The sequence below is a fragment of the Microcebus murinus genome, chromosome 11 (genome assembly GCF_040939455.1).
Source record: "Microcebus murinus isolate Inina chromosome 11, M.murinus_Inina_mat1.0, whole genome shotgun sequence".
Lineage (NCBI taxonomy): Eukaryota > Metazoa > Chordata > Mammalia > Primates > Cheirogaleidae > Microcebus > Microcebus murinus.
Genome location: NC_134114.1, coordinates 47,409,062 through 47,426,103, shown reverse-complemented (window position 1 = coordinate 47,426,103; position 17,042 = coordinate 47,409,062). Strand labels below are relative to the sequence as shown.

Below are 17,042 nucleotides of genomic sequence, written 5' to 3'. Positions count from 1 at the left end.
TTTTCCTAGGGAGAGAACCATATTTTTTCATCAGATTGGTATAGGAGCCTGCAAATATATGAAAGGTTAAAAACTACTGTCTTACATAAAAGTGGTCCTGGGAAGATATCTAACAATTGAGGTCTGTTATTTGGCCATAGTGGTTCCCTAAGCTGGCCCCTTAGCGTTATCTGTCTTGTTTTCTATCTTAAGAGTTTCTTTGTGCTTTTAATATGGTCTCATAAATATGTACTCTGCTCTTCAAACCAACAGAATAACTTGTGGGCCTTTTGAAAAGACACATGGTGTGGTCCAATAGGTGGTAACTTTGATTTAGTGGGCCTAGGATGTTACCTTGGCATGTAAAACTGTATACTTTGGATGAAAACCATTCTACCACATGGTGTGCCCTTGGAAGGCAGGAATCAGTTCTTATGCATCGTTGTTTCCTTCAAAATATGTGTCTCTCATTCATTAAATCTTCAGTTGAACTGAAATGCACAGATTGTACAGATGACTCATTCCCAGCGAAATAAAGAAGTCTTTTGAACAATTAGTAGGTTCCCCCCCACCATCAAATTTGAGTCAGTCTTCCTACCTATATGCTATCAAATATATATGGTTTTTTTGATAGGTTTTATGACATTTTTAAACATTGTTACCCATTTCCAGAAATCTCAGGTTATGGTATTATAAAAGGATGTGAAAATGGAATTCTTTTAGTTTCAGATTTGGCTTAGGCTCAAGCTGCTATGTACCAAAATAAGGTGTGAGACCACCATGTAGGAGTTGCAAAAGATGGGGGTTAAAAACATGTTTTGTGACTCTTAAAAAGGGTTTAAAAAGGGTCATCTTGAAAGAGATTAAAAAAGGATTTTTAGAGAAAGCTGTTGGAGTTTCAGTGCTCCATGTCTGAAGGAAGTAGGGAGGCCTGCCCTCATCTCAAGCCCACTGAGAAAGGGTTCTTTTGGTCCACTTAGAGAGCTTTCTGTCTGGCCCTCTGTAGGAAAGCCAGTGAACTGGTATTTGACTTGCCAGTTAAAGAAACCAGTGGCAGAATTAGCTGTGTGGTTTGGGTAGTTACTATGTAGATAACAGTGGAGCAGAGATGTGTTTCCGGTGGACCAAGGTGAGCACACACACTGATGAGATAGTTTGTCTAAATATGCCCAAGAGGGCTTCCTGGAAGGAGACAGGACCCCAACACAGAGAGCCTCTGGAGGACTGCTAAGAACCAGAGACTGAAGGAAAGTCCTAACATTCATCCAGAGAGCAAATTACCCCTCTGAGAGAATAGATGAGAAATCCCCAGGGGGATGGGAGTGAGAGAAGTGCCTGAAGAAAGTGCCTCAGAAAGTGCCCCCTGAGAGGACCAGGGTACTTTTAAATACCTTGCAAACCCAAAGAGCACCAATGCAAAACCAGTAAGATAGTACCAATCATCAAATAAGAACTCTCCTGCTTCCTTCACCTCTCTTCCCTCCACGTAACCCTGACCCTGGAGGGCCAGAACTCTAGGTTACGAAGCTGGAGAAAGAAGAATGGAAGCACTATAGAAAAAAGAGCAGCAACCTGCAACTGTAGCATGCCCATGCTGGGGAGAACAAACGTTTTACCTGTAAATGAACTTTTATGTATTTGGTTGTTACACTGAGACATTAATTACTGAACTGGAGGTCATTTTATAATTTACAGTGACAAGAGGACTGCTTACTTAAAAGTGACCAGAAAAGTCATAGAATCTGTTCTAAACTTCTTCTAGGTCCTAGATTCTGGGAGAAAGGGAAGAACTACTTTCATAGAACAGGCTTAAAGGGATTATGAAATGAAATGCTTTATATTTATAGCTCATAAATCCTGCTTTACCTAGGTAATGTCCATAGTACTTATGGGTTGGCTGAGAGGCACCAATCTGGACTGAGACTTGAGGGAAGTTATTGATTTATTTGCAAGTCAAACTATTTTTTTGGTAATAAAAGCAAGTGGTGCTTTTGCTCAACCGAAGGGTCAGCAAATAAAAATTAACTACTGTCTGCAAAGATTGAGACTAAATTCAAATTTTATAGGGATATTGTTGACAGTACCAATTTGAATAAAAAAAAAAGGTATGCTTTCAAGAGGAAGTTTTAAAAGTGTTTGTGCATATAATTAGTCACCCCATTATAAGCACAGGAGAATTGAAACTACTGGGCCCATGAAGCAAAATCACATCTCTTAAGAGTACTCATTTAGAGATTCTTTAACTATAAAGTTTCTATTTTTCCTTTTAACTTAACTGATCTGATCAGTAGTAGTAAGTAAACCGCTGTCAATAACTTTATAGTGTTTTGTAATCTTTTTATCCTTGCAATGTCTTTTTATTGCCACTTTTTCTAGTAACTCCTCTTTTTTACATTCCCATTTACTTTGTTTAGGACACTAAAACTCTACAAAAATGTTAGTACATACCTGGTTTGGCTTTCATTCCTCCATTAAAAAAAATCTTTGTTAAAAATCCCTGAATATTAACTGCCTTTAATGGGAGTTACTATTTCTCAATTTCAGGCAGCAAGTTTAATGCAGAACCCTCAAGTTCAACAGCTGTAAGTATATAGAAGGAACTTATTACATTTACCCCCTTCTACTTGCCAGGCTTCTAATTTGAGCACATTAGCTCAAAAATGATAAAACTACCCTGAATATCAGTCATTTTTAAATTAAAGCCACACACATTTGGCCTAACTTATTATATCATGTGAGTATATTTTACTTACTTTTCCTTGGTCAATTATCCTATTTATTACGAATATATGTCAGTCCCAGTGATATGTCTTTTGCATACTCTAGAATGTCAGGAATGATGACAAATGCCATTGGTGGACCTGCTGCCGGAGTTGGGGGCCTAACTGACCTGTCAAGCCTCATCCAAGCGTAAGTATTTTTTAAAAACTGAAATAGTGGAAATGTATTTTATGTTTTACAGTTGGTCTCTAAGGTAAGGGACCAGGGCTCATTGGCCTCCTTAAAGTTACTAAATCTTAAAGTAGTTCATAGATTCAAATCACTTACCAGACTGAAGGGAAGGAATCCAGACCCAGGTTGTCTGGCCAGCTATGTCTCTTGAGAAAAGTAATTATGTAATTATGTATCAGCATGTTTTTTTTTTTTTTTTTTTATGCTACCACCTCAATAAGGCAGGTGAGGAAGATATTAGAAAAATAGGTAATTTTACATCCCTATGCAATAGCTAAAGAAACTGATGTACAAGTTGGTGACTTACTAAGGGTGTTGGAGCATCCATGGAAAAACTAGGTCCACATTTAGTCTTTTGATTTGCAACTTAAGTTTTTGTTACTTGATTATGGTGTTGGTATGAAATTAGAGTCCTCAGTTTCTTAAGTGGGGATGTCAATACTATAATCTTTATGTACAGAAGGTCCTAAGGATTGGTAACCTGGTACTTTACAGGGCATGGAGAGAAACTGTAAAAATTATATGCCTAAATATATTGTGATCTCACATATAAAGCAGTTAATCCCCCATTTTTCCCAACAAAGATCCAAGAAAAAGTTTTTCGGCAGACTTGAGTAACTACTCGGGTGCAGATAAAAGTCAATTGTTTACTTAAAAATCTGTATTAATTTAGGTACACATACATATTTTAAAATCAGGTTATATATTTTAATGTTCAGACAATTTAGGAAACTTTTCAAACTTTTTCAGTACTTGTCAACACTTAAAGAATGTCCTTTTGTCTTATTACTTGAGCACATTACCTTCACTTCCATTCAGATTACTTAAGATACTTCGTTTTTTGAATGTGTTGATGCTGTCACTGGAAATTTCATATGAAGCCACAAGTACCATTTGTTGTGATCAGGAACATGTAACCACTTAGAATGTTGCATTTTTAGAATTATCTTTAAGTGGAATGGTTATAATGATGTCTAACACTTGCAATTGAGGGTCCCACACTCAGGAATTTGGGTTAAACTTGTTTGCATTTTAAAATCAGTTGTTAGGTGACCTCTGGAAGCATCCCAAAATGGCATGTCATATGAGAGACTATTAAGACTTAACTACAAAAGCATTGTGTTTTAGCACATACAATAAAAGCATGTCTTTAGCCCTTTGTTTATTTGTGATTAAGCACTAGATAGGTATATTTCACCTAATTCAGGCACTCATTTCTTAGCTTGAGTATTTTGTTTCTTATAAAGAACATTGCAATGTAATAATGCTACACAGAGGCATTGGCAAACGTGCAGATACTAAAGTTGTGGTTCTAAAACTTATTTTTATGGAAAAAGCCTCCTCTGAGGAGTTCCTATTTCTACAGTTCTTTTTGTGTGGATACTATGTGACTGGCAATTCCCTGTTCATACTACTTTGCCTCTTTACTGCAGGGGACAGCAGTTTGCTCAGCAGATACAACAACAGAATCCTGAACTTATAGAGCAACTGAGAAATCACATCCGGAGCAGATCATTCAGCAGCAGCACTGAAGAGCATTCCTGATTTGACCAGGGACCTTAGCCCAGAATGCAAATGGTTTCTGGCTCTGAAGTATTCCCTGTAGATAGTACCCCCAACCCCCAAACAAAAACAACAAACAAAACACTATATCTGATCTTTGAAAGACTTGAGCATAACTTGACTTCTTTGGAAATGAATGATAAGTAGCCATGTTAAGTGCCAATATAGCACCAGAACAAGGTTCCATTTTCAAACTTTTATCATATTTGTATATTAGACTTAATAGCAGAGTATATTTATTGAACAGTACGGCTGCTTATTGGTGACTTCTTTAGCTCTGAATTCCCTTAAGCAAAGTTTTCTGTAAGTTTTTTCTGAGCAGGGAGATGACCAAAAGGAAAGGTTTCCCATGCTGGTTTACAAGAAAGATACTTGTCATTGAGCAGCTTTTCAGGAGAGAACATTTGTTATCTAGGTTTAGCTTTGATAAGTGCTATCAGTAATGAATACATGGGAGCCAATATCATCTTTAATGCTGTTTGTTCTGATGAATGACAGGGAATCTTAAGAGCTGGTAGAAAGTAGCATTCAGTGCGATCGATGTTTTGAAAAGAAAAAATAGATAATGTGAATGTATAGAAAGCGAAGGTAGGATGCTCAGGTTTTCTGCGTAGATCTTAACTCATGTTGTCTGGATAACATTAGCGTGGCCACTTATGCTAAGTACATAATAAAATACATTTAGAAATCCTTAATGGCACTGGTTAGATTAGTGATATCACAATTTCTCCAGTGGTAACCTTAGCTTGGAAATTATCAAATATACCTATATTTAAATAAGCCAGAGGCTTGGTCTTAAGGATTTTCTAAGTGGCATTTAATTATGTGTCCATAAACACTGAGTTTTAAAACATTTAGTAATTATTTGATAGATAACAAAACACATCTGTCACTAACATTGCTTGTCCATGTAATTCTCTGCAATAATTTGGCTTTGCATGCCATTCATATGTGTAACATAATTTAAATTTGATGCAATTTAAACATAACAGGAGATTTAAATATTTTATTATGCATTAGATGCCATATTAGTTAGTAGTTAAGAGAAGTGGCATTAGGTATTAATTACAGTGATGGATGAGATAGTTCTAATTGCAACTGGAATTTTTTTGTTTATTAATCATGAAATTAGTAAAGTGGGGCTTCACATGTAAATGATTACACAAGTACCATGCAGGAAAACTAAAAAAGTAGTACAAAATTAAATCAGTAATAGTGGTAATGATCAGGCCTTACTATAACGGTTCTCCTCTAAAGTTTAATTATTTGGTATTTAGAAGTTTAAAAATCAACTTTTCTTTTTCTCTTCATGACAACAGAAAACAGTGGTTCTATAATTTCACTGTAAGAATCACCTAGGAAATTCATTAAAAATACAGATTCAGGGCCACACCTTCAATTTTGATTTAGTAGGTCCTACAATAAGGCCTAGAAATGCCATTTTAAATGGCACACTGGGTGGTTCTGATATAGGTTCAAGGACTCTAATTTAGAGCAACACCAGGTTAGAGGTTTCTCACTTAGACCAGCAAATACTAATCCCCTGGGCTAAGGCTAAAATAAAGATCTATAGTATGAACCCGTAGTTCTGGCCAGATACTGGGACTTAAACCTAAGACCCTCTGATATTCCATCTAACCCAACTAAATTTTTCGTGAAGTTAGAATCAGCCCCTAAGTATTCAAGTGTGATACAGAATGAAGGACGACTACCAAGTACATAGAAGTTATGACTGATTGAAAAAAAAAGGCAGAGTAGATCCTTAATTAAAATTAGTCATTCTTATCTAGTGTTGACTAAGAAGTTAAAGTTTCTAGCATAACTATCTTGAGTGCATTAAAAGTGCTTTCAGATCAGATGATAAGCTTTTAGCTACTGACTAGGAAAACTGAAAATATAAGTTAACATTATCAGAAGTAAAAGAGGGGGATACAGTACAGACCCAATAGATGTAAAAGGATAATTAGAAAACACTAAGACCAATTCTAGATCTATATATTTAGCTACTTAGACAAAACAAATTGCTTATAAGATAAAAACTACCAAAGCTCACTGAAGAAATAAATAACTGAATAGACCTGTATTTATTGAGGAAATTGAATTTGTAATTAAAATCCTCCCAGAAAAGAAAATTACAGGATCAGATAACTTCAGTGGTGAATTTTACCAAACACTTAAGAGAGAAATATCAATTCTATATAATCTCTTCCAGAAAATAGAAGGAAATACTTCCCAACTCATTTTATTTGGGCAGTATTACCCTGATAAAATCAGACAGACATCATAAGAAAAAACACTTTAAAATAATGTATTCATGTGCTAATCTCTATAGTTAGCTATATTTTTACACAAAATAATGGGAATTGGTGTATTTCTTCCATTTCATTTTTCTAGTGTTTCTTTGCTAATATACCACTTGTAACAAATTCAATCTAGATGACCACTTACCTGGATTTCCATCCTATTTAAGGCATTTTTGCTCTTCAAATACTTTGATCACTTTGGAATCATTACATTGAAAGCTATTTCAAGAGTTTTGCATGGTTGGATTGTGTTAGCTACTTTTAAAATTATAAGAAATGCCTCAGATATTTTCTTGCCTATCTGGAAAATATAGTTGCTATCTAACTAGAGAAACAAGAGGGCATTAAATCTTTAAGCATTCTACAAAATGCTTGATTTCTATTAACCACATTTCACTGTAGTAGCTATAGTTGTTATAATGCTATGTAAAACTGAATATGTCCTTTATATACAAATGACATTCTCATTTTATGGACCAAATTGTTTATCTAATTTTATATTGTTTAAACAGATCCTTCCTAAGATGGCATTACTTAGCCTTTACTTAAAAGTATGACTATGTGACTAGCTTATCGCTTATCAACAGAAGACTGTAATTAAATCAAAGTATATATCAGATTCCAAGTGACCATTATATGTTAGTTTTAAAATATGAAACAGAAGGTTCAGTCATGAGATGCTATTTGAAAAACAATCCAAGTACCCAGTGTAGTGGCTATAAAGTCTTATTTCATCATTTAATCAATTTTAATCATTTTGAAAGAAAGACAGACCTCAATTTTACACTGCTTGCACTTTATTTTGCACAAACATTTCATTATTATTCCATTTTGAGGTGCAAATCTTCTGAATGTAGCTTTTATTTTGGACCAATTTGTCATGGCAATAAATAATTATGCATCTAATATAAACCAATTTTTGTATTTGACTTAATATACTCTTATATTTTAGAAATTACTACTAATATACATATATATACACATTCTTGAATTTCAGTTTACCAAAATAGGACAGCTTTTATTTAACAGCATAAGCTTTTGTTTTCCTGATAAAATATTGAAACTTTTTGTTACATTCATGTTACAAAGTTGTTTACAAGTTTAACTTTCTTACTGCTTTCTTCATGGCCTAAGTAAACAAATGTGATTACATGAAGATAAAATTTTATAATACATGATGTGGAGTTCAAAATCAAATGCCATTCATGTTCTTAGGAGATTGTTTTTTAGAAAAAAAATCAAATATCAGAAGCTAGGAATTCTTTATCTTCACCTTATGAAAATAAGTGGCTTATTTTTCAGTGGAGAAAAAAGCCCAGGAATTTTGGGCTTAGAAAATTCTTAGGCTTCTTAGTTGATGATGATTCTTCTTAGTTGTTGATGATTCCATTAAGAATCATCAACAACCTAAGAAATAAAACCAATTCTGATCTGCTGTTCAATACCTCAGAGTGAGATGTGTGTGTTTGTACGTATATATAAACACAGATACATATCAATACAGTAATTTTGAAAACAACTAGAAAAGCTTATACTGTGTTAGCAAAATAACAGATTATAGGACTACCTCAGTTATTTTAAGCAAACTGCTGCTGACTGAGGAGCTAGGAAAAAAAAACTGGAGTTAACTGAAATATTTCTAAACAAAGTATTATGAGAATTCTGAAGTTCTAAGAAACAACTGTATCTTCTAGATTGAGGTCAGCAAACTATGGCTGGCCAGCAAGCCAAATCCAGCCAGCTGCCTGCTTTTGTAAGCACTGCTGTACTTTTTTGCCTACTGTCCTGCTCTTGCATTACAATGGCACAGTTCAGTATTTTTGACAGAAACTATGTGGCCTGCAAAACCTAAAATATTTAGTATCTTGTCCTTTACATAAATTTTGCTGATCCCTATTCTAGATACTTGCTAGAGACAAATGGTCATCTCAAATGAAACAATATGTGTAGAAAATATACAAATGTTCATTTAGAACATAAGATAAAGTCAGCAGACAGTTTTTTTCAAAACAAATATTTAATATTTTAACTGTTTTACAGGACAGAAATTTAAATAATATATATTTATTTTTGTTGACTTGATCATTTTACAAAGGTGACAAACACACAGAAAGCAGTTCTGCAAAACTAAATGAAAAACGTGACATTGGAAATTTTCTTCAGCTTTCCACTTGAATGGCTGAAGATACCACACAGACTTGTGCGATGTCATCATATTCATATGTTCTCTTTAAGAATGTGTCTGTTAGTCTTAAGCCAGAGATGCTCTATTGAGAGAAAGATATAGGCCTCAATTTTCATTCATTCAGGGAAAATATGGCCATAATAAATGACTACAAGTTAACAGTACCCATATATTGGAATTTTTGAAAAGAAGCATACTTGCAATCCCTGTACTGAAGACAGCAGAGTAAGGGCAAGGCAGAGAGAAGAACTTGGATGCAGCTTTCCAAGCTGTCTTCCTGAAATACCACACCAGTGGATAGAATTGGTATTGCACATTTCCAAAACCAGATCCATAGTCCTTTCACTGCTAGAGAAATAAAAAAAACAGGAATAAATCTTGTTCATTTCACAAAGAGGTACTGTGATAGTTCTTCCACTATTGCCAGTAAATTTATTTTCTGGATGTCAAGGAGAATAAAAGCCAGAAAGAGAACTATAAAGCTGTTGTATCATTTTTATTTCACTTAAGATAGAGGCTGGGCGCGGTGGTTCACGCCTGTAATCCTAGCACTTTGGGAGGCTGAGGCAGGCGGATTGCTCCAGGTCAGGAGTTCGAAACCAGCCTGAGCAAGAGCGAGACCCCATCTCTACTATAAATAGAAAGAAATTAATTGGCCAACTAAAATATATAGAAAAAATTAGCTGGGCATGGTGGCACATGCCTGTAGTCCTAGCTACTCGGGAGGCTGAGGCAGAAGGATTGCTTGAGCCCATGAGTTTGAGATTGCTGTGAGCTAGGCTGACGCCATGGCACTCACTCTAGCCTGGGCAACAAAAGTGAGACTCTGTCTCAAAAAAAAAAAAAAAAAAGAATCTGGAAAATGAAAGGAGATGGCACCTTGTAGGGCTTAAAATGGCCTCAGACCAATCTGTTTATCTGGATGTTGGCTTTCTGGTTTTATTATTGAGCACTGGCCCCTGGTGCTGATCTGTTAATGGCTTTGCCATTCTGGGAGACTTCCAGATATTTGTGTCTAATCTTGTGGCTATTTGTTAGGTATTCTACAGGAAAGAAAAAGATAACTGATTCTGGTCTAGTGCTGTTGATATTTAATCAATGTTCCTTTATAATGCAGATAACTTAGAAAATGACTGACAAGATTTATAAGATGTAAATACTATTTTGGTTTTCTGACTGTAGTATTTACCATGAAAAGACTGCTTCTGCTTATAATAGACAATATCAGTTCAGCTTAAATAGGTTAAATTTAAAAAAAATTCAATGAAAATATGTATACTACTTTTTAAAAAATAATCAAAAGGCTCATAATGAAAAATAGTCTCCTACTCTACCACCACTGATGGCTACTTTTACCTCATTTAGCTTTTTTGCCCCCCTTATATAGTTGGCTCCATATTTTAAAATACTTGTTTAAATTTTAATTTGATTTTTTAAGTCATATTGACTTTATGATATTAACTTTTATATATCTCCATCTTCCTAACAAACATTTGAAATGCCCACTATTTCGGAAATCAGGGTAGATGCACTACAAAAAATTAAAAAAAAAATTGTATAGCAATTTGTCACTTGGTCAATAAACCGATTTGCTGTACCTGAAAAAAAAATCCCCTAACTCACCCTTTATGCACAGGGTCTTTGCCCTGTGTGTGTGTTGTTGTTTACAGAGCTCAGGAAGACACTGCATTTACAAAGCTGGGCAAAACACATCCTTTCTCTTTAATAATTCACAATCCAGTAAGGAAGAGATTAATACTTATAGCAACATATGAGTGTCACTAAAAAACTAAGTTAAAATTTGCTGTGACAGAAAAGGAATGATTAGCTGTGCTCTGGAGGCTCTAGGTAGCTTCATAGAAGAAGTAGGTATTTCTGTAATTTTGAAGGATAAGTATTTCTTGTATCCCTAACACCAAAAAGTCAGAATGGATATGGAATTAAAAGGATTATATATTCACAGTATGAAGGTTGGGAGTCATTACTACAATATTATCAAAATGTCCCAAATAATATATACATACCAAGTGGTAATACAAGTAGTAGCAAAAGTGATAGGACTCAGATTCAATTCTAGGTTTTTCTGGTTTCAAAGTCCTGTGTTCTTTTGCTTCCCAATAGCTAGATTATGTTCTTTCTTTACTCTTTTTTTTTTTGAGACAGAGTCTCGCTTTGTTTTTCCAGGCTAGAGTGAGTGCCGTGGCGTCAGCCTAGCTCACAGCAACCTCAAACTCCTGGGCTCAAGCAATCTTCCTGCCTCAGCCTCCCAAGTAGCTGGGACTACAGGCATGCACCACCATGCCCGGCTAAGTTTTTCTATGTATATTAGTTGGCCAATTAATTTCTTTCTGTTTATGGTAGAGACGGGGTCTCACTCTTGCTCAGGCTGGTTTCGAACTCCTGACCTCGAGCAATCCACCCGCCTCAGCCTCCCAGAGTGCTAGGATTACAGGCAAGAGCCACTGCGCCCGGCTTTCTTTCTTTACTCTTAAAATCCTATTTTCCAATCTATGATTATCCCTTACATTAAATTTATAGCCAATTTTTGGTTTGTTAATATTTTAAGATACAGCTTAGATACAAGTATGACTCAAAAAAATCTACCTTACTAATTTAAATCTATAATGTATTATTTCATAAGTACCTGTTAGTTCATGTTTTAGTAAGCTGAAGTGTGAAGGAAGCACAAACAATGAAAAGAACATAAACTTTGAAGTCAGATACACTTGGTTTTAAATTGTCCTCATCTTTTCTAGCTCTCTGAGATTGAATAGGTCACTTAATCTCTGAGTTGGCTTTGTCTTGCATAGAACGTGAATAATTAATGCCCACCTCATAGAGTGTGATGCATGAATGAAATAAAATACAGAAAATGCCTAATAGAGCAGGCCTTCAAAAATATGTAATATATTGCTACCAAATGAAAAACTTTATAGTATTCAACATTAACATCAGAGAAGGCTACCAAGAGGAAACTTAAAAAGAGACAGCATATTAAAAAGATTTTAAAATTCTCTTTTACATAGGTGAGGAGGAAAGGGCATTCATTCACAAACACTGGCATTACCTGCAGTTTGTTATTTTACAAGTAATATGAAAAGGTTCTTCTAGGTTTACGGTATCTGGGATTGCCTCCAAAGACAACCTAACATCTCCATAACCTGGAGCCTAAGAAAACAAGCAACACAGTTAATATATATCTATTATAAAACCTTTCCATTTTAATGAAGGTACAACACCAGCACATTCATACAACAGTTGTTGGGTTCCCCAAGCTGAGAAAGTACTTCTGATTCATTCTACCGTTACCTCATCCTACTGCTGCTACTACCTGTGAAACAGCCCTGTAGACTTGGACCATTTTTGTTATAATTCCCTCTTGTTTAGCAGAGTTAAGATGAATCCCATAGTTAATTAGTCAGTAAAGACATTTCAGGTGATCTGATGTTGAAGAGATGCTTTCCAGAGATTCTGTAACTCTAAATAGGCAAGGTTACAGCCTAAAGAGACAGACGAAGATCACATTGAAATAAGCCAGGAAGAAAATTGTGTCTTTTCACAAGACACACAGGTGAGGATGGACTATAGAAACATCAAGGCTTGGAACATGCCATGGCAAAAAGATAACTAATTGTTATATTTTGAAGTAGGCCCAGTAGGATCAGCATCTTTTTTGTTTTTTAATTATTGCCTCAAACAGTGAGAGAAAAGAAAATTTAGGATATGTCAGAACAGGTAATATTTAGCATAAAATGAGGATCCTGTAGCATAGTCTAACTAGAATAAGAAAAGAAAGACCAGTAACTACCCCTACTCTCAGAGCAGAAATTAATTATCCCTCCAATGCTTACAAGGTAACTCTAGTGGAACTTACCTTCTGAGTTTCAGATGCCTCAGATTTTTTACATCTTAAGGTATGAACTGAGTAGGTGAATGTTGTATGTCCAAGAATTTCAGGACATTGCAAAAAAGAAAACCTTAATATATTTGGAAGTCAGATGACTAGTGAGCATGAATTACCAAAGGAAGGAACAATTGATAGGCAGTTATTTTGTTCGGTAAAGTAAAAAACACATGTATTAAGGATAAATTATATTAACATTTGCACATTTTTCATTCATCCCAATAGCAGTTTTGTACCTAGAGATAAGTCAAATTATTAGTCTTTTCTTCTCTAGTAATAGTAATGCTTTTATAGTACTCCAGTGTTTACCCATAGATGTAGGAAAATATAAGTTGTTTAACTGCCTTTCCCCCTCCACACCAAAACCGCCACTGAAGTTTTTTCCAGACTCACCATTCTTTGAAGTTGGCTGGTCTGTAACCTTCCCCTTTCACCTAGATTTGTTTTCCATACTATATCCAATTTTCCAATTACTGTTACTCCTTTAATGATGCCTGCTTTTTCTGCAAACTCCTTCTTAGGCTTTAGGCAGTATAAGTACTGGCGTGTATCCATTGGCTGCAAATATGCTCTTGACCCAAATGTTGATACACTGAAGACAGAGATAGAGAGAGATGAAGAAAATTCTCTAGCATCTTTTAAAAGAAAAATCATGCCTGTGATTGTTCCTTTAGGACAAGAACTGGAGGATTTACCCTCCAAAGATCTAGAATAGAAAAGGTCAGTGGTTTCGACACAAATTTAAAAAAATTATAGGCTGGGTGTGGTGGCTCACGCCTGTAATCCTAGCACTCTGGGAGGCCGAGGCGGGTGGATTGCTTGAGGTCAGGAGTTCAAAACCAGCCTGAGCAAGAGCAAGACCCCATCTCTACTATAAATAGAAAGAAATCAATTGGCCAACTAATATATATAGAAAAAATTAGCTGGGCATGGTGGCGCATGCCTGTAGTCCCAGCTACTTGGGAGGCTGAGGCAGAAGGATTGCTTGAGCCCAGGAGTTTGAGGTTGCTGTGAGCTAACGCCACGGCACTCACTCTAGCCTGGGCAACAAAGCAAGACTCTGTCTCAAAAAAAAAAAAAAAAATTATAATGAGAATATTTATTTTTAATTTTTTTCCCATTCACATGGAAAATCTTGAGGTTCTTTATAATAGAATGTAATATATTACCTAAAATATTAGATGTGTATCATATTACCTAAAGCATTGGACATGTATCAATTAACTAAAAAGTACAACAGAAATCAGAACCTTAAGTATCCTGTCCCTTTTCTCTATAATTATCAAATAGTTTAGAATAAGAAGAAATATATCATTCTAAACTAAGTAATCGTTTTCAAAATGAACTAAAAGATCTGAAAAAGAATGGAAAATGATTGTTTCCTCAGTGGAAGTGAAGGAGGCTATGAACTTTTCTGTATGTAACTACCATAATAATATAAAAGTAATTTTTTTTCTCTTTTTTTTTTTTTTGAGCCAGGGTCCTGCTCTGTTGCCCTAGTGCAGTGCCATGATCATAGTTCACTGCAGCCTCAAACTCCTGGGCTCAAGCAATGCTCCCACCTCAGCCTCCCAAGTAGCTGGGAGTATACACGCACACCACCATTTTCAATTTTAAAAAATGTTTTGTAGAGATAGGTCTTGCTATGCTGCCCAGGCTGGTCTTGAACTCCTGGCTTCAAGTGATCCTCCTGCCTTGGCCTCCTAAAGTGCTGGGATTATAGGTGTGAGCCACCATTCTTGGCCTAAACTTTTCATTCTTGATTAAGAAAATCAGGTACTTTCCCCAGCTATTGCCTTATCTATTTTACTGTTAAGCTTACATTTATTCTTCCTATAGACATACATATTTCCTTTTCACAAAAAAAAATTAGGTCATGTATTCCTATGTCCACTTCTTTTGATATTGAGAGAATATTTCTTTTTCTAACTCATGCTTACCCTGACCCTAACTTCTCCACATTCCTTCTCATGCCTCAGTTTTATCATTTGCAGAATAACAATGATAGGTTTTTTATTTACCTCACTGAATTATGAGACTTAAAGAACAAGTGCTTTGAATAGTAAAACATAAAATGCAGAGGGCTAGGATCTTTATTTTTATGTGGAGGGAGGGTGGGATGAATAGGTGAACATGGGAGATTTTTAGGAAAGTCAAACTATTTTATATACTATGGTAATGGTGGACACATATCATTCATTACATATTTGTCAAAACCTATAGAACATACAACATAAAATGTGAACCCTAATGTAAACTATGAACTTTAGATAATAATCAGTATCAATAGAAGTTCATCGGCCGGGCGTGGTGGCTCACGCCTGTAATCCTAGCACTTTGGGAGGCCGAGACGGGCGGATTGCTCAAGGTCAGGAGTTCGAAACCAGCCTGAGTGAGAGCCCGTCTCTACCAAAAAAAATAGAAAGAAATTAATTGGCCAACTAAAAATATAAAAAAAAAAAAAAAAAAAAAGAAGTTCATCAATTGTAATAAAGGTGCCACATTAATACAAGATATAAATAATAGAAATTGTGAGGGGTAGAGGGCAAATGGGAACTCTACTTTCTAAATGATTTTTCTGTGAACTTAAAACTTCTTTAAAGTCTATTAATTAAAATAAACCACTCAAGAGTAATGGATGTTAGAAAGCATGTATCTTTCAAAACAAGAACAAACATTTCACAATTAATATTTACCATTCTCCAGCTTGGCTGACCGAATTTAATTCTGTTACATTGTACATTATAGACGGCTCCAGTGAAACTTTCTCCATAAACATAGGTGAGGTTGTAATATTCTGAATCTGGGCTTCGAGAAATACTTCATCAGTCTGAGGATATGAAAAAAATATCCACCAAAGTGTGATGGTCTTTAAAATACTTATCTCAACAAAAATATCTTATCTATATGAAGAAAAATATTAACCACAAATGTGATTAGTTCATGCCTGCAAATCAAAGTTATTATAATTAATGCAAGAAAAGAAATTTTCATCCCCAACATAATGAACGGGGGCGAAGTCAGTGTTAGTCAACTGATACCTTGTCAAACAATGGATGGGGGATAACTATATTTTATATTAACATCCAAAAATATTTATTTAACTGGAATTTCATTCACAAATATACTAAATCTTTTAGTAAGGCATTAACGTTTAAAATGTTAAAATGTGCTTTAGCATAATACATATACCTATGCATCTTGAATTTCAGTGTTAAGATAATTATGTCTTCATTATAATATTCCAGCATACTATAACTTCAATTATATTACTTCAATTTATATAGCATAGTGACCACTAATAAATATGAATAATCTATTTTATAATCTGAAAGGATTTAACTTTTTAAATTAGAGCAAGTTTGTGAGTGGTCATTAGTGATTTCTTGCTCATTTAAAATGTGTGTTTAAAGCTAACAAAAGATATTGTGTATTATACCTGATAATCTTAGTGCATTTACATTAAAGCAAAAGGTATTTTGTAGCCTTAGTAATAGATTTGAAAACTGATGCTATTCTGCAATATTTTAGTCATTGGGTAACTTAAATACTTAATTTTATATAAATTTTTAATTCCCTGATTATGCTAAACTTTCTTATTTTTATGCTATTTGGTTATTATTTTCTTTGTGTAATTGAAGTATAACAGACTAACCTGGCTTATCTTTGAAACAAACATACATAAAAAATAATATATGAAGGGTATTCAAGAATTATTTTTCAAGTTTCATAATAATATATATACTATGCAGAAATAAAATACTATAACAAGAAAAATTTGGCACTTATGAGCTTTGTTAACACTAATGCCAGGAAAATAAAAATAATTTGCAAAAATATAATGAAGTTATAATTTAATATATTATCTAAAATAAAATATATTCTTTAGTCTTTGTGACATGCTCATATGAAAATAGAAATACAATGATTTATTAAATCAAAAAAATATTACTTTTTCTTAAAAAATAATATATCCCATCAATCCATTGCTTTTTAAAAAACCCCATAGATCCACATTTCAATTTATAAAATGCAATTTTCTGCATAAATTTAAGAAGAGCTTAGATAAAATGAAAGAAAAACAAGCAGCATAATGGAAAATCAAGTTAGTTTGAATAGTTAAAATAATTTGACATTTAAAAAATTAAGAATTCAT

General features: G+C 34.5%; 2 protein-coding genes across 6 annotated transcripts in view; one reads left to right on the top strand and one right to left on the bottom strand.

The window, feature by feature from the left end:
* SGTB (small glutamine rich tetratricopeptide repeat co-chaperone beta) overlaps positions 1–7,709 on the top strand; it is a 44,515-nt gene extending 36,806 nt beyond the window's left edge. For both annotated transcript variants that reach the window (XM_012784090.3, XM_012784089.3), the window contains exons 9-11: positions 2,524–2,561; positions 2,806–2,889; positions 4,365–7,709. In XM_012784090.3, coding sequence (XP_012639544.2) covers positions 2,524–2,561; positions 2,806–2,889; positions 4,365–4,476 — 234 coding nt within the window. In that variant the 3' untranslated portion in view covers positions 4,477–7,709. The remainder of the gene's footprint in view (positions 1–2,523; positions 2,562–2,805; positions 2,890–4,364) is intronic.
* Positions 7,710–8,924: 1,215 nt separating this feature from the next.
* TRAPPC13 (trafficking protein particle complex subunit 13) overlaps positions 8,925–17,042 on the bottom strand; it is a 36,821-nt gene continuing 28,703 nt past the window's right edge. For 2 of the 4 annotated variants that reach the window (XM_012784087.3, XM_012784088.2), the window contains 5 exons: positions 15,583–15,716; positions 13,280–13,478; positions 12,050–12,150; positions 9,180–9,330; positions 8,925–9,064 (listed from right to left, as the gene is read on the bottom strand). In XM_012784087.3, coding sequence (XP_012639541.1) covers positions 8,957–9,064; positions 9,180–9,330; positions 12,050–12,150; positions 13,280–13,478; positions 15,583–15,716 — 693 coding nt within the window. In that variant the 3' untranslated portion in view covers positions 8,925–8,956. The remainder of the gene's footprint in view (positions 9,065–9,179; positions 9,331–12,049; positions 12,151–13,279; positions 13,479–15,582; positions 15,717–17,042) is intronic. The other 2 variants (XM_020289993.2, XM_020289994.2) reach the window with 1 other exon arrangement.